This window comes from Elephas maximus, chromosome 27 (genome assembly GCF_024166365.1).
Source record: "Elephas maximus indicus isolate mEleMax1 chromosome 27, mEleMax1 primary haplotype, whole genome shotgun sequence".
Classification (NCBI taxonomy): domain Eukaryota; kingdom Metazoa; phylum Chordata; class Mammalia; order Proboscidea; family Elephantidae; genus Elephas; species Elephas maximus.
In genome coordinates this window covers 8761930-8788915 of record NC_064845.1, presented here as the reverse complement: position 1 = coordinate 8788915, position 26986 = coordinate 8761930, and the positions used below count along the sequence as shown (strand labels likewise).

Sequence of the window (26986 nt, the reverse complement as noted above, 5' to 3'; positions counted from 1 at the left end):
GCTTTTCATAAAGGCACACCTCTCATCCAGGGTCGGACATACGCTGGGAGGAACTGACACTCTTCCCAACACCAAGGAGGGCTGAACACTCAGGAGTTACATTGTATGGGATATTCTCTCATTTCTTTCAAGGAAAGCAAGCCATTTTGTGATTACAGATTCATTTCTATGGTTATTTGTTTAATGTTCATCTTCCACATCGACTAAGGGTTGGGACCAGGACTGTTCTGTTTACCACTATGCCTACTCTAAGGAACTGTGGTGGTGCAGTGGCTAAGTGCTCAGCTGCTAACGAAAAGATTGGTGGTTCAAACCCACCAGCCTCTCTGCAGTCTGCTTTCATAGATTTGCAGCTTTGGAAATCCCATAAGGTAGTTCGCCTCTGTCCTATAGGGTTGCTATTAGTCAGAATCAACTCGATGGCAACGGGTTTGTTTTTTTTGGAGTTCACTGATATAGCGCACCTCAGGGATGAAGGACTGGTGGTTCAGTGGTAGAATTCTCACCTTCCATGTGGGAGACCCAGGTTCAATTCCAGGCCAACGTACCTCACGCACAGGCACCACCCATCCATCAGCGGAGGCTTGTGAGTTGCTATGATGCTGAACAGGTTTCAGAGAAAATTTCCAGACTAAGATGGACTAGGAAGAAAAGCCTAGAGATCTACTTCTGAAAATCAGCCAGTGAAACCCTATGGATCACAAGGTCCGATCCCAATGGATCATGGAGATGGTGGAGGACTGGGCGGCATTTTGTTCTCTTGTGTATGGGGTCGCCATGTGTTGGGGCTGACTCAACATCAGCTAAAACAACAGGAAAACATAGCAGTTCACCCTCATAACACTTCCCAGTGTCACAAACCTTTAAGGAGACATTTTGGTTTTACCAAGTGAAATGTGAACAAGGAAAGAAGAAGGAGAGACAATCCAAACCAAAGATCACAAGCTCTAATGCCTACCATGGCCAGCCAGGTAAGAATATAATAATAACTAAAACTCATAGGAATGTACCATATTTCAGGCTCTGTTCTCAGTCTCAGCTCATTAAGCCTTAGCTGAACGCTACTTCAGGAAGCCTCAGCCAATACCCTCCACGATGGACGAGGGGGAGCCTCCTGAGTGTTCCTGGAGTACCATGTACCTCTCCTTTCCAAAAGGGAGGTTCACCTGTCCTGTGAATTATCTGCTTATTACCTGAATGCATCTTTTACTAGGCTAGGATCCTTAAGGGCATGGGGTAGGACTGCTTTGTTCACAGTTTCTAATGTATAATCCAAAAAAAAAAAAAAAAACCAAAGCCATTGAGTTGATTCTGACTCATAGCAACCTGATTGGACAGGGTAAAACTACCCCAGAGGGTTTCCAAGGCTGCAATCTTTATGGAAGCAGACTGCCACATCTTTCTCCCATGGAGTGGCTGGTGGATTCGAACCACCGACCTTTCGGCTAGCAGCCAATCACTTTAACCACTGCACCAGTAGGTAATGAGAAAACGCTTGTTGAATGAAAAAAGGAACACACAAGTAAAAGAACACTTACAGACGTTGAAAACGTTACTTCCATTGAGTCTTTCTATCACAGACTTACATGGACACACACACACCCACACACACATATACGCACACACAGGCAGGTACCTAGATAAAGCAAGAGCACGATTTACTCTTTCTTCAAGACCTAATGTGCCCAGGGCTTTCCAGGTCATCCAGAACTTGAATGCGTCTGGTCTTCTGCTACACTGGATAGATTTGTCTCCCGTGTCATAGCTGACATCATAGAATTTATCCTGCTGGAAGAGGTAAGATGCTTTGGCAGAGTAGCATTTCTTAAGAAGGTCCTTTTGGGAAAAAAAAAAAAGGAAGGAAAGAAGATTAAAAAAACTCTCCATTTTCAGAACATACTTGATTTTGAAAATACATACAAGTGAACGATACCTATATGACCTTCTACTACACTGCATCAAGGATATGTCTCGCTTTGTGACTACTCAACATCAGAAGTGATAGGTGTGTACTGACTTCTAGACACATATTATCTGCTTTGTTTCCCAAAAAAATCCTCAAAGTTGAGAATTCTGGAATCCGTCTTCACAATTTCATTGACAAGTATTGAGAAGCTTTGAGGCCACCATGCCATCATCTATACATCAATATACAGCATCAAAGTGGGCCAGCTTCTTAAGATGAACAAATTGTTTGTAGCTCACCCAAGGCTCCACATGGTGGGAGGTGGGGCGGAGGGCAGTTACCATAATGTACTTAACTTTATACAATTTCATAGGCAAAAACTAAACTTTCACATCCTCTTCTTTTCAAATCATATTCATATTGAAAAGGCCAGAAGTGATAGTAAACCAGAGAAAAAAAAACACAAGGAAAAGCTATGAAAGAGTTAAACAAGAGCCAATAAGTTTTTACCACCACAAACTGTCAGCTACCATCCCTAAGGGTCTTTTGGGTGGGTCTCTTGTTGGTTTTATTCGCAGCTTAATACAATTTGCACTTACTGACTGGTTACTTCTAGCTAAGAAGTGGATGAGGATTTAGGAAGTGCAGTACCCATTGCAGGGTCTTCACCTTGACCCCAAATTGTTAGAGTTTAAGCCATGCTACCTTCGATGTCATTCGTTGTTGTTAGTTGCCATTCAGTTGGCTCCAACTCATAGTGACCTTATATGTAACAGAACGAAACGATGCCCAGTCCTGTGCCATCTTCATGATTGTTGGTATTCAATGTCATTTAGTACCTACAAAAATTCACATTTCTTAACCTATCAGTCACAGCCCCTACAACTCCCTGAATATCTTCATAACTGGAGAATACCTATAGAACCTTTGCTCTCCAACGCAACCAATCTACTCAACGTTCCTTAACCACTAGATCATGTCCTATTAATATCTTTGCTCACACCATGAGTTTTATCTTGTGTCATTTTTATTTTTGTGTAATATTTGACACATTCAAAAGAACACACGCAACATATTTATGAGTTCTGACATAACAACGAACTGAACACAGCCTTCCTTCTTCATCTAGTCCCATCGCAAGTTTTACCTCTTTTTCACCTTCCTTAGCTGCCCATCTTCTTTTGGCATTTGGCTGCATTTGTGGGTCAACATATATATTCTTTGTGTGGCCAAGTTGGTTCATGAGGGCAGGAATCATGCCCCATTGACCTCCACACTCACAGAGCTTAATACAGGGCCAGGCACAGAGGACCCTCACTAAGCAATCGGGATGATGATGCCACTTCCCATACACCACCCTTCTCATTCACATCTCCCTCGTATTAAATACAAGTAGAACAAACACAGATGCACGAGCTTCTTATTTGATGCCTCTTCCAAACTCTAACAACGCAAAACTATCAATGCTGCACAGCAAGCTACAGAGAAACTCCACAGTAGCCACAGTAGGGTCCTAGAAAAATATCCTCTTCTGATCACAAAGTGTTTTAAACGTGCTTCATTTGACTGATCAACTTGTACTTAAAGAATAAAAAGACAATCTCAAGGTATCACATACCAAATAAAAGAACGAATTTGCTATCTTAATTAGCAATGTTGTCTTGTGTGGACACTAATCTGGATCTAACTATGTTTCACTCCCACAAAGCAGGATTTTCTACCATAAAAATATATATATATCAGACTTCATCAAGAACTCCAAAATTTCACTCATCCAGTTTACCCAATAATCGGAGTATAAAGCAATAATGAAATGAATATCGGCACACATAGGTCACTACGCGTCAGAATCAATTTGATGTCAACTGGTTTTGGTATAGTAACCTTCAGGTTGGCTCTGACGGATGCTCTTGGTAGATACTGGGAAAGCAGATTTCTCGGGCCTGAACAAAAAGGCAGAAAAAGTCTCTTACTCGTCAATCTGTACTTCGATTCTATCAGAAATTGCTCTGCTCTGACCCCAGCTGCATCTCCCTACCTTCAAAGGTCAGAAAATCTGGTTATTGTCTCCATAGCAACTGCCGCCTGGCCATATCTTATAACATTAAAAGACCACTGCATATATTTTAAGGACAAAGCATATAAACACGATCACAACATATACACGTACTTGCATCACAATTATAAATTTACTTTGATCAGCCATCAAATATTAAAAAAAAAATCTCCAGAGCAAATGAACTTTGGACATGTCTTGGGCAAGTTTCACTGGCTTATGACAGTGATTGAAAGGGAAAGGAAACCCATCCATTATCAGAAGACAAATGGCATCATCATACGCAAATGGCGAAGACGAGAGCCAGGAAAGCACATGGCAGCATGAGTGATGGTCCCATCTTGGCGACACTGTTAATATCGTGGCACTGAAAAATCCTCCTGCCTTGGGAAGCTTTCATAAAGAACAACTGGAGGCTTGGGATTTACTTTATCGAAAATAAATGAAAACTTTCCCCCCAAAGTTCCTGCTTTGCATTTCAGTTTGTACCCTTGTATTAAAATGGATGAGGTGTCCTTTAGATTCAAGCTATGCATTAGCTAAGAGAAAATGCTCAGATCTCCAGAGAAAATACATTGTGGAAGAAGTGTAGTCAAAGTTAACATTTTTTGGGGGGGGAAAAAAACAGTTATTACTGCACTATCAAAGAGAAGGACTCTGTTTATCTTGCTCATCTTCCTACCTTTAATCCTAGCAGGACAATAAATATTGGTTATGAATTCCAAAGGCAAGAATCTAATGACAATAGCAATCTCTTTATGTTGTGATATCAACTCCAACAGTTCTCAGGGATTAGCAGACATTGTATCCGGACTCTCCTAGTGACAAGCGAAGTAAATGCAATCAAAGTAACAAGCAAAAAGGAAATTTTTGTTTTAATTTTGCTTTAGGGTGAAGGTTTACAGAGCAAATTAGTTTCTCATTAAACAATACACATATTGTTTCGTGACATTGGTTGTCAACCCTGCAATGTGACAACACTCTGCTCAACTTTGGGTTCCCCATTTCCATTCATCTAGCTTTCCTGTCCCCTCTTGCCTTCTCATCCTCGCCCCTGGGCTGCTGTGCCCATTTACTCTTGTATTGATGGTTGAGCTACGTGTATTATTGTTTGTGTTATAGGCCTGTCTAATCTTTGGCTGAAGGGTGAACCTCAGGAGTGACTGCAGTACTGAGTTAAAAGGGTGTCCTGGGCCATACTCTCAGGGTTTCTCCAGTGTGTCAGGCCAGTAAGTCTAGTCTTTTTTTTTTGTGAGTTAGAATTTTGTTCTACGTTTTTCTACAGCTCTGTCTGGGACCCTCTATTGTGATCCCTGTCAGAGCAGTCAGTGGTGGTAGCTGGGCACCATCTAGTTGTACTGGACTCAGTCTGGTGGAGGCTGTGGTAGTTGTGGTCCATTAGCCCTTTGGACTAATCTTTCCCTTCTGTCTTTGGTTTTCTTCATTCTCCCTTGCTCCAAATGGGGTGGAACCAGAGAGGTATATTAGATGGCCATTCACAAGCTTTTAAGACCCCAGATGCTACTCACTAAAGTAGGATGTAGAACATTTTACTCATAAAATATGTTATGCTAACTGAGCTAGATGTCCCCTGAGACCATGGTCCTTAACCCTCAGCCCAAAATGGAAATTTTTATCGATTCATATATTTTAAAAATCCAGGAATATATCAGTTTCTGGCACTGCTAGATCCAGGGTTAAATGATATACACCATCAGAAATCTGTCTTTTCCTTTTGCTTTATTTTCTTATGTATTGGCCTCATTCCCAAAGCAGGAAGCTGCTACCAACCCAATGGGTGGTATGGAGCCTGGGAACTGGGACTGCCTGGTGGGACCCATGGCAATGGAGGGAGGCTCTGCTTGGAAGGTGATGAGAAACAGAGAAGAGACAGCCTCTGCCAGTGACGCTGCCCAAGCAGAGAGAGAGCCATGGCCTCCCAACCTCAATCTCTTGTCTGAACCTTCTGGCCAAATCTAGCAAGGAGCCAATTGGCAAAGGAGCTTGGGAAATGCGGTTTTCAGGGGTCAGGACTTCCTTACAGAATAAAGGAGGGAAGTGCTGAAGAATGTATTATACAGCAAGCAGGCAAACGGAAGGCACATGACATGAGTACAGACAGAAACCACGACTTTGATTTTCACCTAGCATATAACAACGACCATAGCTAATGTTTATTGAGTTCTCACTATATACCAGGCACTATATATATATGAGCTCATTTAATCCTCACAACAGCTAAATGAATTAATCCTCACAACAGCTAAATAAAAAAATAAGTTCTATTATTTCCATCAGTTCCACTGCACAGATGAAGAAATTGCAACACAGAGAGGTTTAGTTAATTACCCAAGATCATGTAGCTGTGAGGTGGTAGGGTTGGGTTTCAAACCAAGGCTGTTTGGATTCAGAGCCTGAACTCCTAGCCCATTAATCTATTACACTCTACTGTTTCTAAGGTAAGTAGTTAAGAAATGCGTAAAGAGTGTGCTCCATACACACTCATTACAAATTCTTCGAGAAGTTGGTGAAAAGTCAAATGGCAGAAGAGAACACATCAAACTAGAGGTCAAAGAACTAAGATCCTGTTTCAGACCCAGTCTCACTAGCAGTAATATCTTGGTTATAAAGCATTTTGAGATTTTTGTAATACATACGACTCTGGTGATATTTAAGGATATCACTAAAGACTGGTAATGAATCCGTAGGTTGCATGTTCTCCTTGTAAAGATTAGCCAAGCCATCTTTGATTTCCGCAGACCCGACCAGATTCTACAGTTTCATTCCCAGGAGTCAGTAACCACATGGGCCTGCTTTTAATCAGGTTTCTGTATGCAACCAAGACCATTAGTTTTTCAGTTTACCAAACAAAAACTACCAAAAAATCTTCCCATATGATGCTTCCCATGCAAGAAATTGTCTAAATTAAATGCCTTAGGAAATGAGTATATTAACCATATTTGTACTAATTAATGCATTCAAAAATTATGCATTGAGGACCCATTCCAAATACTATAATGCCAGGAGCCTGGCCACAGAAGCCCATGGAGGTGCTGAGTATCTAGGCTAAGATTGATCAAATGCCCAAAACCAAATTTAGGCTGTGACTAGCAGAAAGGCTTGGTTGTAATCTAGAATATAAAAGTAGATTTTTGAAATGATTATGCCATCTGATACTGGCTTTATTTATTTATTGGACAAACACTTTGAGTGTCTTAATGTATGCCCAAAGCTGTGCTAGCCATTGGTGTTGTGCTGGTAAATAAGGAAATCATTACCTTCAAGAAGCTTAAGGAGGGGATAGGAACAGGCCACTTCAATGCAGTGCTAGACCAGGGAAAAGTACAAAGTGTTCTGGAACACAAAGGGGCTCTGACACTAAGCAACCAAACGTGGAGAGGTTATATAGAACAGCTAGCTGAGAGCTGAAAGATGAGGAGCTGTGGAAGAGGGATGGAATTAATTCAGCATGACTGGAATTAATTAACGAGGTGAGGCATAGCTGGAAAGGGAAGGTTGGAAGGGTAGAGTGGCCAAGCCACCAAGGATCTTAAATGCCACAGTAAGAACGATTGGTCATGGAATTTTCAACAAATATTACAACTCAAAGCATCACGGCGGAACTGGGAGCATAAAGTGAGTATCAGCAGGTGTGGATTCTGCTTTCGGTTTGGTCACTCAGTGTCAAGAGCTCAAGGGTAGCCACCTGACATCTTGGGTTTCATTTTTCTCATGGACTTAATGGAGAAAGATACTTGAGTTTTACCCGACATACAGAAACACTGTGAAAATCTAATGTAATAGTGTAAACTGGGAACACTTCTCAGTCTTTGGCCATAGCCCTGCCCATCACTTTGCTTCTGCATATTCCTGTACAACCTGACCCTCTCCAGTATCATGGCCTGTTCTCCCTTTGGTTTACTTCTCTCCCCAGGTGAGCAGAGGAACTGGAAATCACTGTCGACTTTCTCATTATTTATGAAACAAGGGTATTACACCCCGTCACCCGCCTTCCTTTTTGATAGGCTGTATCTGTCAGTAACGTTACAGAAGTAGACCAAGTTGATAGACTACATTAAGGATATTACAAGAAACCTTAGAGCAATAGAAAATGTTATCCATGCTCTTCATCCCCCAAATGGAGCTAGGCTGGACCTTGTTTAAGCTCCCGTACTTGAGAGCCTTCATAAACGTTATGGGTCCTTACAAATCTCAGCCTGGGTTGTATGGAAGACACAAAAGACATAATATGAAACGAGAATGGATCAGAGCACACACTAGCAGGACTGAGCACAAAGGAGCCGTTCAAATGCCTAAGTAAACACTTGTCATTTGGCTTTACTTTCTTTATGCACAGAGGGGAAATGGATGTGTTGACTGACTGCTGAGTGGCTGGTATGGGGTGGAGGGGCTAAACAGAGAGCAATAATGTATTATTTCGCCTCCAAGGAGGCAAGTCTAACTGAACCAGGGGAAATGTCTACGTACTAGGCTGAGCCATGGATGGCCTACCTAAGATTAAAATAAACAAAAAAGAACAATGTGGGGATGTCATTTCAGGAGAGATGTCAAGGGCTAGAATACATTAGCTGAAGGCATCTGTTTATATGGGTGTGTCTGAAGCTTGTATAAACTGGCAGACCATTGATTTCTCCTCCTGCACTGAGTCGCTTACGCTACACATCACCTTTGGGAATCTTTTGCTCTTATTTTTCCTAAACAGACCTTCATACAAAAAGTGGGAGCATAGCCTTTTATCTTCATTTCTCCAAAAGCATGTCCAGGCATCACCTTTGTATTTACCTCTAATTTAATGTTTCTCCTTTAATTGCAAAAATGTTCCCTCTTTCTGACTTTAAAACGTCTAGAACACTTTATAAGTCCTTAAGCAAGGAATAAGAGATAGTCACCCAAATCATGCGCAACGTCAAAGCCTTTGATTTAGCATCGCCTCACTCTCCTGGCTGCCCCTCTGCGTAACCTCCACCTGGCTCTCCTGGTCTCACGTACGAAATAACACACGTACAGTGACCGACTAATGGTGGGGATGTGTTTCCCACGCTCAACTCTGCTGCAAGAACTGTTCCCTTATTACTGGGAGCCAGCCTTCAGCTTCAGCCAGCCAGGCCTGAACTCCCTGGGCCTCTATGTATGGGATTTCTGCCTTTGCCCCACTTACGTTTATCCACGGTCCAAAGCAGGCATGCTTTCACTTGTGGACTCCGTAGATTGACATCGTTCACTGTTCTTACAGCATTACTTTGAACCATCTTTTTAAGGGTTTATGTATTTAATTCACTTTTTTTCTATGGTAGCTTTTTCATCCTCGGTTGCAGTAGAAAACCGTTTTAAAAAATCGTCTGATGTTGCATCTAGCTTGAGAGAATGCTTGTTCTTGATGAGCGGCTACAGCTTTTCTTTGTACTTGCCACCAAATTTGCATTCTTATTTGCCTTCTCCTCTGGCACACTGTGCTTCACTGGCTGCTCCAGTGTCTCCAGGAAGTTCGTGCCTTGACTCATAGGCTTCTCTTACCAGCTCTGAGTCATTTTTTTTATACGGGAAATATATATTTATACACACACACACACACTACATATGCTATTTCAATTCTTTTTACGTGTACATTTCAGTGACGTTAATGACGTCTGTCATGCTGTACAACCATCACCATTACCCGTTTCCAAATTTTTTCCTTACCCTTCACAGAAACTCAGTGTCCCTTAAGCAATAACTTGTCTTTCCCACTCCAGCCCCTGACAATCACCAAATAAACTTTGGTCTCTATGCATTTGTCTATTCTAGGTATTTCACGTAAGTGCCATCATACAGTGTTTGTCTTTTTGGTGTCTGACTTAGTTCACTCTTGAGTCATTTTTCGATCCACAGATTTGGCTCTCTTTCCTATTCCATTCAAGCATTTCCCAATCATGGGCACCACCTATAGGTCAACCTCTGAGTACGTCTTCAATGGATCCTCCAATTCCCATTCCCCGCCATCCCCTCATCTCTTATATTTTCTAGAAGATGTTATATACACGTTTGTTGATATTTATGGTGCCTTGTGCTTGAATTTCTGAAGAATTGGTGAGCAACCTGCCTTGCTCTACTCTGCCATCTGGCGACATATTTGAGGGTGTTTTCCTGCCATGTCATCTCCTTTTGTAAAGCTCATGTCTGCCTTCATTTTCTCAAAATCGCTGCTGTGCTGTGAGTCCTCTTTGCAAACCTTCTCAATCAATCGTCTGCCCCGTTCAAGTTGTTTCCATGAAGTTTCTAGGTGCTGTGTGCTAGGTTTCCAACCCAAAAAGGAAAAAAAAAAAAAACGTGATTTCCTCTGCCATTTCAGTTATTTTCCATGTAATACTTTCAACTTCACAGAAATCTGTGAAGGTCTGTTCTTGTGAGAAAACGTCATCACGTCCTTCACGATGTTTTCAAAAGGAAGTTTTACATGACACTTACTTGATTTTGTCTTTCTCCTCTGGGCTTGCGGCTGATATTCTTTTGAAGATTCCCAAGTTGCTTTGCATGGCTGAGTTTACTATCTCCTTTCCTTAATGCATTTGATTTATTTTTCAAAATCGTCAATTCCCTACTGGGCGTATTAAGTTATCAAACAGCTCCCATAGCTCTGTGGTCTAGCTCAAGGTACAAAGACACTGCATACACAGTGGGGACGACCTCTCAGGTCCCTTCCTTGGCGATCCCATAGGTAAGGAAAGCCTAGTCCTCCCTTGCCGCCGCCTCCTCTGGATTGCCTCCCTTTTCCTTTGGTTCTCCCTAGGTGCACAATGGCCGGAAGACACAGCAGCCCCTCAGCACAGGCGCCCACACCCAGAAATGAAAGTGAAGGGGGCAGACCCCGCACGCCCTGAGGGTGCCGCCTGCCAGACCCAGGAACATAAGAGCTGTCTTGGTGGGTGGGGGTTTCTTCTTTCCCATCAGATGAGCTACTAACAGATGACAGGGAAGCTGAACCAGCTTAATAACATCTGTGAAAACTACTGACTGCCCTGAAATATTTGAGCACTACTGTTCACACAGAAACCCTGGTGGCGTAGTGGTTAAGAACTCCGGCTGCTAACTAAAAGGTCGGCAGTTCAAATCCACCAGGCCCTCCTCGGAAACCCTATGGGGCAGTTCTACTCTGGCCTATAGGGCCGCTATGAATTGGAATCAACTTGAGGGCAATGGGTTTGGTTTTGGTTTTTTGCTTTAGCGTTCGTAACAACATTTCCCTTCTCCTTTCAACCTAGAAGATTCCAATTCTGCAGACTCCAGAGGGCTTTTCAGAGAACTGAGAGGACTTTAGTGCAGGACCTGGGGGTCTATATTTTCCCCTGTACTGCCCGTCTTCCTTCAATATCCCCAACTAAGGATTAGCGTGAGCTGATTTGAAAATGAGGAGACTGCGCTAAAAGATATTTTTAAGAAATGCGACTTAATGACTTTAAATAGTGACACTGCCTCCCGGAGAAGGGGAAGTTGAGCTGAGTGTCTTCGGGAATGTGGAAGTACTTCTATAAATAGGTAAGAAACATTTGATAGCACAGAGATCACTTGGCAGCCCCTCCACATGCCCCGCAAGCATTTAAAAATAGGGCAATTGGGCTTCCCTTTTAGGACAGACAGATTTTCTGGTTTTCTCTCGCTGCAATCAGCACACCTTCTCTGTTAAAGAGAACCTGAAGCTGTATTTCCATTTTGCTCGCCACCGGCAGTGAGAAAGTGTTTTTAAATAGTGACCCAGTATCAACCCTGACATGTATGAAACGGAAACAAAAGTTTCACGGACTAGCACTTATCACTACTAGATGAAGCGCCTCCTGATATTTTCTCTCTTCTTTTCTATTCTGTTCTGTTCATTCAAAGGGAAACATATAAAAAGCTGACATAAACTTATCTGCGTAACTTGGGACCAATTAGTAAGATGGTTCTCAACCCTGATGATAGAAGTATCTAAAAAAAAAAAAAGAGGTCCAAAAATACATCAGTACAGGGCCCTAACTCCAGACCAATTAAATCAGAATCTCTGGTAGAGGGCAGGGATACTAGAAGTCCCTCCAAAAATAAATAAATAAACCCACTGCTGTCGAGTCAATTTCAGCTCATAGCAACCCTTTCGGACAGAGTAGAACTGCCCCACAGAGTTTCTAAGGAGTGCCTGCCTGGAGGATTCGAATTGCCAACCTTTTGGTTATCAGCCGTAGCTCTTAACCACTACGCCACCAGAGTCCCTGGGTGGTGCAGATGGTTAACATGCTTGGTTGCTAACTGAAAGGTTGGAGGGCTGAATCCACCCAGGAGCACTTTGGAAGAAAACCCTGGTGCTCTACTGCAGAAAATCAGCCACTGAAAACCCTATGGAGCACAGTTCTACTCTGAAACACATGCTGCTGCCATGAGTTGCAGTCACTGGCCACTGGTTTTTGTTGTTTTTGTTTTTGTTTTTAAGTTATCCTAATATGCAGCTGGAGCCCTGGTGGCAGAGTGGTTAAGAGCTCAGCCAAAAGGTCAGCAGTTCAAATCCACTGTCAGGTCCTTGGAAACTCTATGGGGCAGTTCTACTCTATCCTATAGGGTCACTAGGAGTTGGAATCAACTCCACGGCAACGGGTTTGAGTCTTTTTTTTGGGTAAATGCAGCTAGGATTCAGAATCACTGCTCTGAGGCATTTTGACCTCACATGGAAAAATATAATCTAGAAGTTTCATTCAGTATTACATTCATGTTGGGGCTACATAATTTTGAAAAGTTGAGTTTTTATATTGCTGTTGTTGGGTGTCATTGAGTTGATTCTGACTCATAGCAACCCTACAGGACAGAGCAGAACTGCCCCATAGGGTTTCCTAGACTGTAGTCTTTATGGGATGAAATCATCAGGTCTTTTTTTTTTTACTTTAAAGAACAGAAATTTATTTGTTTATTGTACTTCAGATGAAGGTTTACAAAACAGACTAGTTTCTCATTAAACAGCACTCATATTGTTTTATGACATTGGTTACCAACCCCAGGACATGTCAACACTCTCCCTTCTCAACCTTGGGTTCCCTATTACCAGCTTTCCTGTCCCCTCCTACCGTCCAGTCCTTGCCCCTGGGCTGGTGTGCCCCTTTAGTCTCGTTTTATGGGCCTTGTCTAATCTTTGTCTAAAGGGTGAACCTCTGGAGTGACTGCATTACTGAGCTAAAAGGGTGTCCGGGGGCCATACTCTTGGGGTTTCTCCAGTGTCTGTTAGGCCAGTAAGTCTGGTCTTTTTTTGTGAGTTAGAACTTTGTTCTAAATTTTTCCCCATCTCTGTCCAGGACCCTCTATTGTGATCCCTGCCAGAGAAGTCGGTGGTGGTAGCTGGGCACCATCTAGTTGTACTGGACTCAGTCTGGTGGAGGCTGTGGTAGTTGTGGTCCATTAGTCCTCTGGACTAATCTTTCCCTTGTGTCTTTAGTTTTCTTCATTCTTCCTTGGTCCCGAAGAGGTGAGATCAGTGGAGCATCTCAGATGGCCGCTCACAGGCTTTTAAGACCCTAGACACTACTCACCAATGTAGAATGTAAACATTTTCTTTATAAACTGTTACGCCAATTGAGAGAAATGTTCCCTGAGACCATGGTTCCCACAGCCTTCAGCCCAGCAATTCAGTCCCTCAGGGAGTTTAAATATGTCTATGGAGCTTCCATGACTTTGCCTTGGACAAGTTGTGCTGGCTTCCCCAGTATTGTGTACTGTCTTACCCTAAAGAACAGAAATTTATTGTCTCACAGATCTGGATGCTAAAAGTCTGAATTCAAGGCATAAAGGGACGATCCTTGTCTCTTTCAGCTTCTATGGTTCTAGGCGTTTCTTGGAGTTCTTTGGTTTGTAGATGGATCCTCATGTGCTGCCTTCCCCCACATATGACTCTGTTTCCTAGTTTGTCCTTTTATAAAACAAACACCACTCGGAATGGACTGGGATTAGGACCCCCCCCCCCCACTCTGGTATGACTCGGTTAATTTAACTGATAACATCTATTAAAAAAAAAAGTGAAGTCATTTCATCTGAATGAGTATACAGAATGCAGAGTCTGCCTCAGATTCTTGCACTGGGCCATCAGCTCAATGGAAACAAACTTTTTTCCTGCTCAGACATGCTTCTGGGTTGTCACTGGAAGAAGAGGTAGAGAATTGAGTGATTAAACTTGCACACACTCCTTCCTGGTCAAAAAGAAGGAAACAAAAAACCCATTGCTGTCCAGTTGATTCCTGAGCTCTTACCAAAAACAAACAAACAAAAAAGCTGCTGTCAAGTCTATCCAATTCATGGCAACCATGTGTGTGCGAGAGCAGAGCCGTGCTCCATAGGGCTTTTGATGGCTGATTTTTTTATTTTGTACTTTAGATGAAGATTTACAGAACTAGTTTCTCATCAAACAGTTAGTACACACATTGTTCTATGACATTAGTTAACAACCCCACAGCATGTAAACACTCTCACTTCTCAACCCTGGGTTCTCTATTACCAGCTTTCCTTTTCCCTCCTGGCTTCCAGTTCCTGCCCCAGGGCCTGTGAGCCCCTTTAGTCTTGTTTTGTTTTATGGGCCTGTTCAACCTTTGGCTGAAGGGTGAACTTCAGGAGTGACCTCATCACTGAGCTGAAGAGGTGTCTGGGGGCCATACTCTCAGCGTTTCTAAGTCTCTATCAGGCCAGCATGTTTGGTCTTTCTTTTTGCGTTAGAATTTTGCTCTACATTTTTCTCCAGCTCTGTTGGGGACCCTCTATGACGATCCCTGTCAGAGCAGTCAGTGGTGGTAGCCAAGCACCACCTAGTTTTACTGAACTCAGTCCGGTGGAGGCCATGGTAGATGTGGTCCATTAGTCCTTTGGACTAATCTTTGCCTTGTGTCTTTGGTTTTCTTCATTCTTCCTCACTTCCAAAGGGGTTCGTCAGGTCTTTTCTTCTGAGGCGCTGTTGGTGGGTTCGAACCCCTGACCTTTCAGTTAGCAGATGAGCGCTTAACCACTGTGCCACCAGAACTGCCCCACAGGGTTTCCAAGGAATGGCTGGTAGATTCGAACTGCTGATCTTTTGGTTAGCAGCCAAGTTCTTAACCACTGTGCCACCAGGGCTCCTCAATGATCCTAGCTGATCTATAACCGTATACTGTTACAAAAGGAATTTAAGGCATCTTACAAAAATACAATATGGAAGAATTAAGAGGAAAAATGAGGCAGGGGAGTAAAGGGGAGGGTTAGAAGAAGTGGGGAAGGAGGGGACAGTGCAGCAGGAAAAAGGCAGAGGAAGAGGTGCAGGTAAAGACCTGAGGCCAAGGCAAGAAAAAATGTGGATGAGGAAGGCCAGTGAAGGCTGGCTGATGTCTGCATGCAAAACATGCTGGAGGAGGCAGAGAGGGTTAGATTATTTGCCCATTTCCTGGTACACCTGGTAGCACACAAGCAGCAAAGGGCCCAGGAGTCAGTTGCTACCACTGCACTCTGGGAATCTACTATGTAACTTTCACCTCCATCACTCTACCTCATCTCACCTCATTTCCATTCATCTGTAAAGGAAGGATAATGATATTGTACTGCAGCTCACCTCCTGGGGATGTTTTGAGCAGTGATGGCATATGTTTACGTGAATGCCTGGAGAAAAAGTATTTATTAACACAAGACCTGCTTCTTCAGTCTAGATGACTTAGTTGCATCTCTTCAAAATAGATGTACCTGACATGTATGAAAACACTCTCATTCACACTGGACAAAACAGACACGGAGGGAGTGGGCTGCTTTGGGCTGAGGTTAGAAGAGTAATTCCACACCAGGAGCACGACATTTAGTGAAATCAATCTATGTCTCCAGCTTATTGCGATGCTGTTAATGAGAGCCCGCGTCCTTCTCAAATGGAATTTTACACATTCAGCAGCAAGGCCGCTGGCCTACATTTCTCAGAGTTTGAGCATCCTCGAGAGGCCTGGCCTCTGAGGCCTGGAGTACAGGTAAGAGATTGATTTTATACAGGGGAAAGTGCTACGCGGGTAGGCAATTTCTGAAATACAGTTCCCTGCTCTTCTTTTTATAAAGAGTTGTTCAAAATTGTTGATATTACCATAACCGTGGGTAAGCCTACGTAAAAAAAAAAAAACATAAAGCTAACCTTAAATGATAGTACCCAATGGATCAAAAAGTACTTGGTAAAACCTTTGGATAGAACCCAAGATGCAGTGGACAAAAGCCTTTATTTTAGTTTTGTTCAAAGATTCATCATAAAATACAGAAATGTGCTCAAGTAACAAAGAAATTTTTACATTATACTAAAAATCTGTGTGTTCAGGGAGTGGCTTACTCCTCAATTTGCACATAAGAAGGAAAAGAAAAAAGAAGAAAAAACTGATAACATTCATTGAGTTCCAACTACATGGCTGGCAACACACTGTAAACTTTTGAACATTATCTCCTTTATTTCCATAGCAGACCTTCAAATGGAGAAGTGTCTCCATTCTGCAGATGAAAGAAATGAGGTTCAGAAAGGTTAAGTGACTTCTCGAAGCCATGCAGGGAAGTCCGTACCTGAGGGAGAATTTGAACACAAGTCTTGCTGGGCTTCAATGTCCTTAGGTGGATTCATGCACTGAGATACTTAATCTCAGAATTTCGTAGTTCAAACTGTAGCCCTGGAAACTGGAGAAGGCAAAGCTCATTCCTTCTGGATTTTCTAAAACAGTGGTGGGCAAACAATTTTTGAAAAGGGTCAGATAGTAAATATTTCCAGCTTTACAAGCCACACATTCCCTGTCTTACTATCCAACTCTGAGGTTGTTCAAAAATACTGCCAGAGACAATACTTAAAGGAATAAGCGTGGCTGTGTTTGAATAAAACTTCATTAACAAAAAAACAGGCAGCAGGCTGGATTCTGACCCAAGGGCCACTGTTTGCGTACCACTGTTCTAAAAAATACCCATAAGAAAACCCTCTCAGTAGCAACCATTTCCAAACTTATAGAGGTAGGAAAATCGTTGTATTTATAAGGAAAAAAACATTGCCATCAAGTCGATTCCGGCTCATAGCGACCCTAGAGGACAGAGTAGAACTGCCTCATTGAGTTTCCAAGGAGCGCCTGGTGGATTCCTTTGGGTTAGCAGCTGTAGCACCTAACCACCGGGCCACCAGGGTTTCCAATATTTATGAGAGGGCTCCAAAACAGAAGAGGCACGCTTTAATAAAGGGCAGTAAATGTCTTTCATTTTCATTAAGGCAAAATACACACCAAGAATTTAATTCTTTTTATACAGTATATTTGGCTTCTAAAAGAGAATACTTAATTTGGAAAATAAAATGGCCACGGTTTATTTTTCTTTTTGGTTCTGAGAAACTCTCCAAGCAATTTCCATAGGGAATAGCGTTTGCTAATCCAGATCCAGACTGGTTTATAATTTCTAATTTCCTTTGTTCCCTTAACACCCACCCCAAGGGGGGAAAAAAAAAATATATATATATATATATATATATATATTCTGTGATGAAACTGGTTATGTCTGGGTTCACTTCCTGTTTTCCTCTAAGGTTGTATTTTGTCATTTGTAAAGCATCTTTGCTGAAATAGTGTGGCAGGAAGGGCTGTGAATCTCAAATTGAAAGCTCATTAGATGCAAACAGCAAGCAGAAGCTTCTACTGGTAAAAGAGTGAACAAAAAGGCAGGGAGAGAATGAGGAAGGAGAAAAAAAGGGCTGTCTGGTGGGTGAGAGGCAGGGGAGTGAGGTGTCCTTTAAGATTCGCTGGCCTGATTTGTCTCTAGGTATTAGCATTGTATTTTCCTAACCAAACATGGAAACCCTTGTGTGACAAACTGTAGGTATCCCTAAGGGGACAAGGGGGCTGAGTGAATAGTACAACCCTGAATGCAAACCCTGGGCATAAAGTGACTGTATCTACAGAATTTCTGAACACCCTGGGCTGGAAGAGGAAATGTATAATGAGATAAACTTACAGGTATGGGTCTGGGGATCAAATAGAATTAGGCCTGACTGCATATGTGAAAATGAGCTAGAATTAAGAAAATCATTCACAACGGCATTTCACTTTGTATGCTCCCGAGGGGATTAGACAATCAGGTTTTATCTCTCTGAAGCCACATTTTCTAATTCTCTATTTTATTGTGACTTTAAAAATCATAGCTTTAAGCAGGAGATGAGGTGGATACCTGTCACCTTGAATTGGGAACATATCACCTGGGTGATTAAAAGCACATAATCTTTTTCATGCCTGGTTCTGAATTCCAGTTCCATCCCTTACTACTTCTGTAGCCTTGAGTATGTTATTTATTTTTTCTGTACCTCAGTTTCTTCATCTGGAAAATGCACACAGCCATACACTCTACTTCATGGAATTGATATGAGGATTCAATGGGTTAATATTTTTATCCATTCATTTCTCTGTTCATCAAACTTTGTCTAAAACCCTTAGATTGCTACCCAGACCCATCTCCCAGCAGATCCCTCCCTGGTCCCAGGCACCTGGCATATGTCATTACCTGGATACACCGAACCCTTTCACTACTGAGTGTTGTATCCTCACCTCAGAGAACACATTCTCAAGTCTTTGACTGCTCAGCACTAGTCAGAAATTAGGGTATAACTATGTTTGACAGCATCATGGATGAAGCCTACACTCCTACTTCTGCCTCATCTCCAATCACAAACACACCCTCACGTCTCATGATGCTCAGGGTACCCTCTGGACAGGCTGAAAGATACAGTGCCCTAGACCTACAGTCACTTAAAATGAACCACAGACACCTTCCTTCTCCTTTGCATCTCAAAGTCCATTAAATTGGTACAGTTATGAGGGACAATGTGTCCTCTCTACAGTCTAATCCAGCCTGGCACCAATAACCTGATATTTTTTGGTTCTAAACAATTATGATAAAGTACATTGAATGTAAGTGACAATCTTTCTCTAGAATGCCTAATGCAATAGAGGCACTGGGGGAAAAAAAAAATCCCAAATACGGAAAGCTAAACATGGTGGGTTCACATTAATACATTGTTGAAGAAGCCCTGGTGGCACAGCGGTTAAGAGCTGGGCTGCTAACCAAAAGGATTATGGTTCAAATCCACCAGCTGCTCCTTGGAAGCCCTATGGGGCAGTTCTACTGTGTTCTATGGAGTCACCACGAATTAGAATCGACTCAGTGGCACAAGGTTTGTGTTTTTTTTTTTTTTTTTTATATAGTACTGAAAGTCAGTATCAGCATGTAAAATATGCTTAAGACTCCTAGCTCCATGAACTTAGTCTTAAACCAAAAACAAAAACCAAACCCGTTGCCATCAAATCAATTCCAACCTATAGTGACCCTACAGGACAAAGTAGAACTTCCCCATAGAGTTTCCAAAGAGTACCTCGTAGATTTGAACTGCTGACCTTTTGGTTAGCAGCTGTAGCACTTAACCAGTACACCACCAAGGCTTCCAAACTTAGTCTTACCACCGATCATTGCCCCCAACCCCAATCTTTTTAAATGAAGGAGACATTCAGAGAACTCCTCTTCCTCGGTTATTTTACTCTTGGATTTCAATTGAAACCTTTATGTGAACAGTCCCTATATCTTTCCTAATTGGGAAATAAAACCCATTAGAGTGGCTAACCCTCGAGCTGCCTTCAGTTGCTACCTTGCAGGCAGAAAACGATCTTTTCCTTATTATATATAAATTCCCGGCTCTCACTGTGCCTGAAAAAAGCTACGCATTTCATTGTATTTTATTACGACTCTGGCAAGTGGGATACTGAAGCGGTACAAAGATTCTGACAGTACTCTAAACGCATGCATCAGTGCTTCTGTAGCTGGACGTCGAGCATTTAATCTGCACTACGGTGCTGTCTAAAACTGGTAATAAAACAGGAATAAAATATGTCAATGTAAGACCCAAAGGACATATAATAGTGACATGTGCTACTCCACGACAAGGCCATAATGAAATATGCTAGGAAGAGAAAAGCCTTACAAAAAAAAAAAAGAAGAAGCAGAGAACTTTCGACAACTTTTAGGGAGCTAGAAATGGTGAAGATACAATCTATTATTTTATTTTTCTTTTTTCCATTTCCAGACCAGGATTAAAACTCAACAGTCCATTAGTAAGTCATCAACAGCAAGAGATGGGAGAAGTTTACAGTAGGCACAATTCGGGCTCTTTGCACAATGACCCCTTACTTCCCTTGTCACCCATAAAGGCAACCACACTGAACCATACACAAACCCACACGCTCCATCCCCTTGGCACTAACTGACTGAACCAGGAGTGAAAACTAAGAATTTGAAATTAACACTGAGAGATTCTAATTTAGCTCCTGCTGGCCTCCTGGGCAGAGATGTAAACACCACACTGTGAGGTGGATATATTTTACCTGTCCATGACCTTAAAAGTGAATGTAATTGTTAGACATTAACAAAATTACATCGGTTTGGATGTGCAAAAACGACATTTTATCTTTCTTTAGCTGAAATTATTTCCTATTTTGAGCCCCCATTATCTCTGAGGCAGATTATTTAATCTAGTCATTTCCAGAAAAACTCAAATGGAGTGGTCTTTCATACCATTCAGACTTAAAACAAGGTCAATCAAGACTTCTCCTTTGTGGGCTTTCTTCCTCTTCTTGTTCCCTATTAAACATTATTGGGACTTTTGCAAATGCCACTGATGGGGTTGCCATATAAAATACTGGACATTCAATTAAATTTGAATTCCATGTAAGCAAAAAATAATTTTTGAGTATAAGTACGCCCCGTGCAATATTTGAGATATACAAACATGCCGTTCACCTGAGATTCAAATTTAACTGGATGGCCCATATTTTTCTTTGTTGAATATACCAACCCTGCACTGAAGCTGGAAAGTGAGTATCTACTTCTCTTGAGTGGCCTTTTTCGTCCTTGTGTTGACCACCGACTCCATCACTAGCTCACCCTATACAGTCTTTCCATCATGCTGCTTACGGCTGAAGATCTGTCAATGGCTTCTGGTTGCCGGGTCCACATGAGTCATGCTCCTTGCTCCTTGACCCTGTTTCCACCTATCTTTGTGTCTTCTGGTTTATTTTTGGTCACTTCTAGATGACCTCCACACCACTCTATAGCCTGAAGGAAAACTGGGAGCCATCTCAGGCACTCTTATGTACCTGAAATACACTCCACTAGACCAAAAAGAATCAGTCGATGTTCAACCACTTCAGGAGGTAGGATATGATCAAGAACCAATGGTACTGAAGGAAGAAGTCCAAGCTGCACTAAAGGGGTTGGTGAAAATCGAGGCTCCAGGAACTGACGGAATACCAATTGAAATGTTTCAACAAACTGATGCAGCCCTGGAGGTGCTCACTCATCTATGCCAAGAAATTTGGAACACAGCTACTGGCCAACTGACTGGAAGGGATCCACATTTGTGCCCATTCCAAAGAAAGGCATAGCTTCTAGCACTACAGCAACATGGCAAGCCGCCGCAGTATGACCACTCGTCCGTCTGCCTGTGACTCCACTAGAGCTAGAAATTCTAAATAGCTAAATAAAAACGGGAAAAAACGTACACAACAAATAATCTACAAAAAACGTTCTGAGCAAAAGTTCTATGATTGCATTTTCTGAGCATTTCTAAAACGGATGATCCCTATGCTATAGCAATTATTTTAAAACAAAGAAGAATCTTTAAAACAGGCACTCGGAATACAATCCAGCCAAGACAAAACACACACATAAAAATAATAGATCGAACATATGTATAAATATAGAGAAAAAATCTAAATATAAAACTCTATCAATATATTAAAGGAATAATTTACTGCAATAAAATGAGATAAATCAGTAATGAAGCAAATCTATTAACATGTATCTTAGTAGATAATAAAAAGGAATATGGCAAAATCCAATAGTCCTAGATAATTTCTCAAGAGAATTTATAAAGAACGTATATCTTAAGGTGATCACAATAAAAACTGCAAAGGAAAGAATGCCTTCAACTTACTATTACTATTGGCATATTTTTTGAAATTCAATCTGTGCAATATAACAAACAATTATTTTCTATTCAGATAATTGTTTTCTTACATATTAGAAAGAAAACAAAATTTCAGTTATATGCTGATGTGATTATATACTTAGAAAATGTAAGAGAATAACTCAAATGTCTCCGAACAAGAAATCTGGTAGCTAAATACAAATAAACCTCTAAACCAAGATTGGCAATTAGAAGATTTTAAAAAGGACTAATCCAGTGATAGATAACGACATCAACAAGTATAAAAATTATAAATAACCCTAGCAAAATAATGCAGGTCCTCCATGAGAAAAACCATGAAAATTCTATGAACTGAAATAATTAAAGGTAAAATGCAACAATGTCTGCAACTGTTTTTGTATAGAATTGGCAAAACAATCAACAACAGTTTGATCTAATGAATGGATTACTCCGGAAAGAGGTAATATCAAATTAAATCTTCCTCTCACCCTATCTTCTTCTGTGCCCTAATTAACATTCCTCTACCTTTTTTTCCTCGTTTATGGCTCTTATAATTCTGCAATTCCTTATTTTTAAAAAAGTTTATTTTCATCTCTGATTATTATTCATCTCACCTAATTGATATCTAGGTTTTTTGCAATATTGGGTCTCAGCTGGTGTGTCTAATGGGATAACTCTCTATTATGAAAGTCTGGTTTCATTTGAAAACTTTTCTCTGTTGATGAATAGGTGTTGGGTGTCAGAAAAAGATGCCAAAATCCCACAAGATGAACAGATGGCTGGATGAGCTTTCCAAATACTAATATCTCCTAACTGAAGAAGACAGAAATAGTAGCAGATTTAGCTTTCCATCTTTTCTACAAAGTTGCTGATGACCTGAGTAGTTATGGTTATAGGAGACATCCGAATGGGCATGGAGGGGAAGAGGTATTGTAAAATTTTGCGGTGGAAAAAAGTCTTCTGAAAACATACATGGAATTTTACATAGTGCAGACTTCTGAGCTGAATTCAAGATGTGACATGAACTGCTTCCACGATAGTGGTGGCTATCATTAAAGAAATGAATTTTTTTATGATTCTATAAGCCCTGGTGTCCTCTGTTCCTTAGACCCTAAAAAGAGGTAGGAGTGGGTAACGAAGGGGATATGCTGATAATAAAAACAAGAAGAAAGCATCCACAGTGAAGCACGGAAAGACAAAACTATGAAATATCCAACATAGTAAGCGACAGAGGACAGTGAGAAGGTCTAATAAAAATTCCTTTGGAATCACAGAAAAGAGAGAGAAAAGGAGACAGAGGCAATATTTAAAGAGATCATTTTCAAAACTGATGAAACATATTAATCTACAGATTCAAGAAGCCAAAGCAATATAAATAAATAATCCACATTTAGGACATTAGGGTTAAACAGCAGAAAATTAAAGAAATGATGAAAATCTTGAGAACAATTTACCTTGCCATCAATGGAATGGCAGATAGCTAACTTTTCAACAGCAATGCCACATGCCAAAGAAAATAAAAATGTGTCATCAAAGTGCTGACAGAAAATTGCTAAGAGAATTATGCGCACACTGAAAATATTCTTCAAGAATGAAGTAAAATGAAGACATTTTTTCAAACAAGCAACTGAATATGCTACCACTGGGCCCTCTCAAAATTCTTAAATTTAGTCTCCAACGAGAAGGAAACTTGCCTCGGGTAGAAGCTGGAAGATATAACAAGCAGTGGTTAAGGATTTGGCTGCTAACCGAAAGGTCAGCAGTTTGAATCCACCAGCCGCTCCTTGGAAACCCTATGGGGCAATTCTATTCTGTCCCACAGAATGGGTTTTGATTTGGTTATGTTCTTTGTCTTCATCTGAGTGGGAATTACTCAGCTATTTATAACAATAAATTAATTTGTTCATTTACATTTTATGCACATTTAAAATGTTTTCTTTATTTCATAATAATTAAAAAAAAAAAAAAACTTCCAAACACCCAACTATAGCCCTCAGAATGAATAACTAGGAAATATGCTGAAGGAAACCACCTGTATTATGATTTTCTGCCGGTGTCATGAGGGCCTAAAAACGGGCATGTTGGCGGTGCTTGGGGGCCTGCGCACGTATTTGAGGTACGTGCGTGAGGTACGTGCACCTTCACATTTTGGAGCAGGAGATTCAAGACCAGGGCACCACCTCTATCTTCTAGTATATCTTCTGTGGGTATTGGGATTACTACAGAAAAGATGGAGCCCTAGTAGCACAGTGGTTAAGAGCTTGGCTGCTAACCAAAAGGTTGGCAGTTTGAATCCACCAGCCAATCCTTGGAAACCCTATGGGGCAGTTCTGCTCTGTCCTATAGGGTCGCTATGAGTCAGAATCGACTCGACATCAGTGGGTTTGATTTTTTGGTTTTACAGACAAGATATGGCGGCTATTATACAGCATTTCAGGGTGTTTTTTTTTTTTTTTCCTACCCAGTCGACAATTACTTCTTTATTATATGCCACTAATAATTTCTGTACAAATTCATTTAAATATAATTACTAAAAGTCTATATAAAATGAATCTATATTTCCCCTTTCTGAATTGTTTACAAAATGGAAAGCAACTTCTTTTATTCACATGGGCTCGTATTGACACTTTGAATTGCCATGGAAGGAAAAACTCAGAAAAAAAATGGACTTCCTGGCATTTTTTGGCCTTGAAACAACAAAGCTAGAAAGCCTAACTAGAAGTATCAGCTATGTTTTCAGATATCTTCCTTGGAAAACAAGAAATATGACAACTAGAATTGTGCAAAGAAAAACAAATGGGATGATTTACTCCAAGAAGTCAAAAAAGTCCAAGTGTCATGCCAGAGGGTAGAAATAGAAGACAGAGGCTTTCTGCAATGAGTTAATAAGATAAAAAGGAAAAAAATGGTAGATGCTTGCAATCCTTTAAAAAGCTAAAATCAAATTTTGGCCTACCCACTGAGGCAGGTGTAGCATGCTAATTACGGCAGGAATTTTTCCATTAGCTTCATTCCAGGTTTCCTTTTATGCCCTTACCCTTATGCTTCTCTCTTTTCTAAGACTGTAACTTAAACAATCTTCCTGTATTATGGGACCTTAATCACTTTTGTTGTAAGACAGAATAGAAAAAATCCAGTCTGTAGAGTCCTCTTTCTGGTATATTTTTTCAACTGCTGGTGTTTGTCGAATCTGAGATGACAAAAAGACATGGGTAGCGTTTCCTATATACATATTTTTCTTTTGTGTCATTTCTTAACAAATGTAAAGTCTTCTGTGATGATTTGCAGAGAGGCAAAAGTTGGCGCCCCATAATGAAATGGAATGGCTGCCATGATGAATGAATTCTTTACCTGGAAGGGTATCAAAGAGATTCCCACACCCTTAGGGTTCTTCAGAAGTAGGCAGGAGATATTAAATCCAATGGTGGGCAACACCCCAACTCATCGAAGCCAAACTGATAAAATAAATGCAGTTCAATCAGTAGGACCAGGTGGCAGCCACCCAAGAGTTTTGAAAGAACTCAAGGATGAAATTAGGAAACTGTAGGCCAAGATGCTGGATCCAACATGACAAACTGCCACTGCCAGTGAACTGGCAGATTGTGAATGTCATTCTGCTCATTAAAAGGGGTCAAGAGAGGACCCAGGGAACCTTAGAAAAGCATGTATCTCTTCCGCTTGTCCAGTCTCCAATAAAGAACCGCATCATTAGACACCGAAACAAAAATAACTTCCTAGAGGAAAGACAATATGGTTTCTGAAAAAGGAAAGCATGAGTCACTGATTTATTATTGGTTTCTGAGGCATGTACATAAAAGGCCAAATGCTGGCATAGTCTAAAGACTTTTTTTTTAAGTGCCAATATTACATGAGATGTGAGGAGGTAACAGATAAATCAAACCATATGGATAAGACAAACAATAATTCCAACACTCCTTCAAAAGAAAATTCCTATTGAATGGCAAGAAGGGACACTCTTGGAGACTTGAAAGAGATCAGTATGTGACCATAAAGGACATACTACTTCCTGCCGAGAGGAATAAACTTGAAAAGCTCATTACCATTTGGTGGTATTGGGAAGTGAGGCAAATTTCAGTTCACTTCAGCAAACATTTTATTGAACATGAATTGAGTGCCAGGCTTTGTACTAACTAGTGGGATGACAGTGATGAATAAGATCCTCTTCCTGCCCTCAAGCAGTTCACATTCTATTAGGAGAGAGAGATGCATAGATGATTCTGAGAACCGTGGAATGGGTCCTCATGGTGGCATACTCAAGCCCTGTGTCAGGTGCACATTTATGACTAGATGGTAACTTAACGATTGAAATCAAGTAGCACAATCATGGTTATGCGGTAACACAGCTCTTGGGGCCACAGTCAGCAATAGAACTAATATAGGAGGCTATGTGGACTACAGTGCCCTGGTGGTGCAGTAGTTAAGAGATTGGCTGCTAACCAAAAGGTCGGCAGCTCAAATCCACCAGCTGCTCCTTGGAAACCCTATGGGGCAGATCTGCTCTGTCCTATACGGTTGCTATGAGCCGGAATCGACTTGATGGCAACGGGTTTCGCCTGGTTTTTTTATGTGGAGTATGGATCTGGACCAAAGTGGCAGTTCCCTTATTAAAATCCATGCCAATTACAATACCAACAATTAAGCCCTAAAACCCAACTGTATTTGTATGTTTGACAGACAAAGACATAATGGATTATGTGAGACTTTGTATCTCTTTACTTTGTTGAGAAGGAAAGCAGTCATTATTGATAATGCTATGTTGGGCTTTATATATACATATATACAAAATTTCTAAAAAGCTTCATAAAAAGAAAATTAACTTCTGTTTATTACATTAAAAAAAAAAAAATACAAGGAGAAAAAAAAGAGCTGGTCCCCAATCATGAATGTGATGAGTTCCGCCAGTTCTATGCAATTCTCAACCTTGCTCACAGGTCTGGGAAGAATTTTCTCAGCTCTAGCAAGAAGATCCAGGATATGAGGGATGATTTTGGTGAAGCCAAGCACAGGAGATTGATGG

The 26986-nt window shown here is 41.1% G+C and overlaps 1 protein-coding gene across 1 annotated transcript in view; it reads right to left on the bottom strand.

The window, feature by feature from the left end:
* Nucleotides 1-26986, bottom strand: part of GADL1 (glutamate decarboxylase like 1) — a 193939-nt gene that overhangs the window by 84050 nt on the left and 82903 nt on the right. Inside the window, exon 12 of the mRNA XM_049870892.1 lies at nucleotides 1637-1836. Within this exon, the coding sequence (XP_049726849.1) occupies nucleotides 1637-1836 (200 nt within the window). The remainder of the gene's footprint in view (nucleotides 1-1636; nucleotides 1837-26986) is intronic.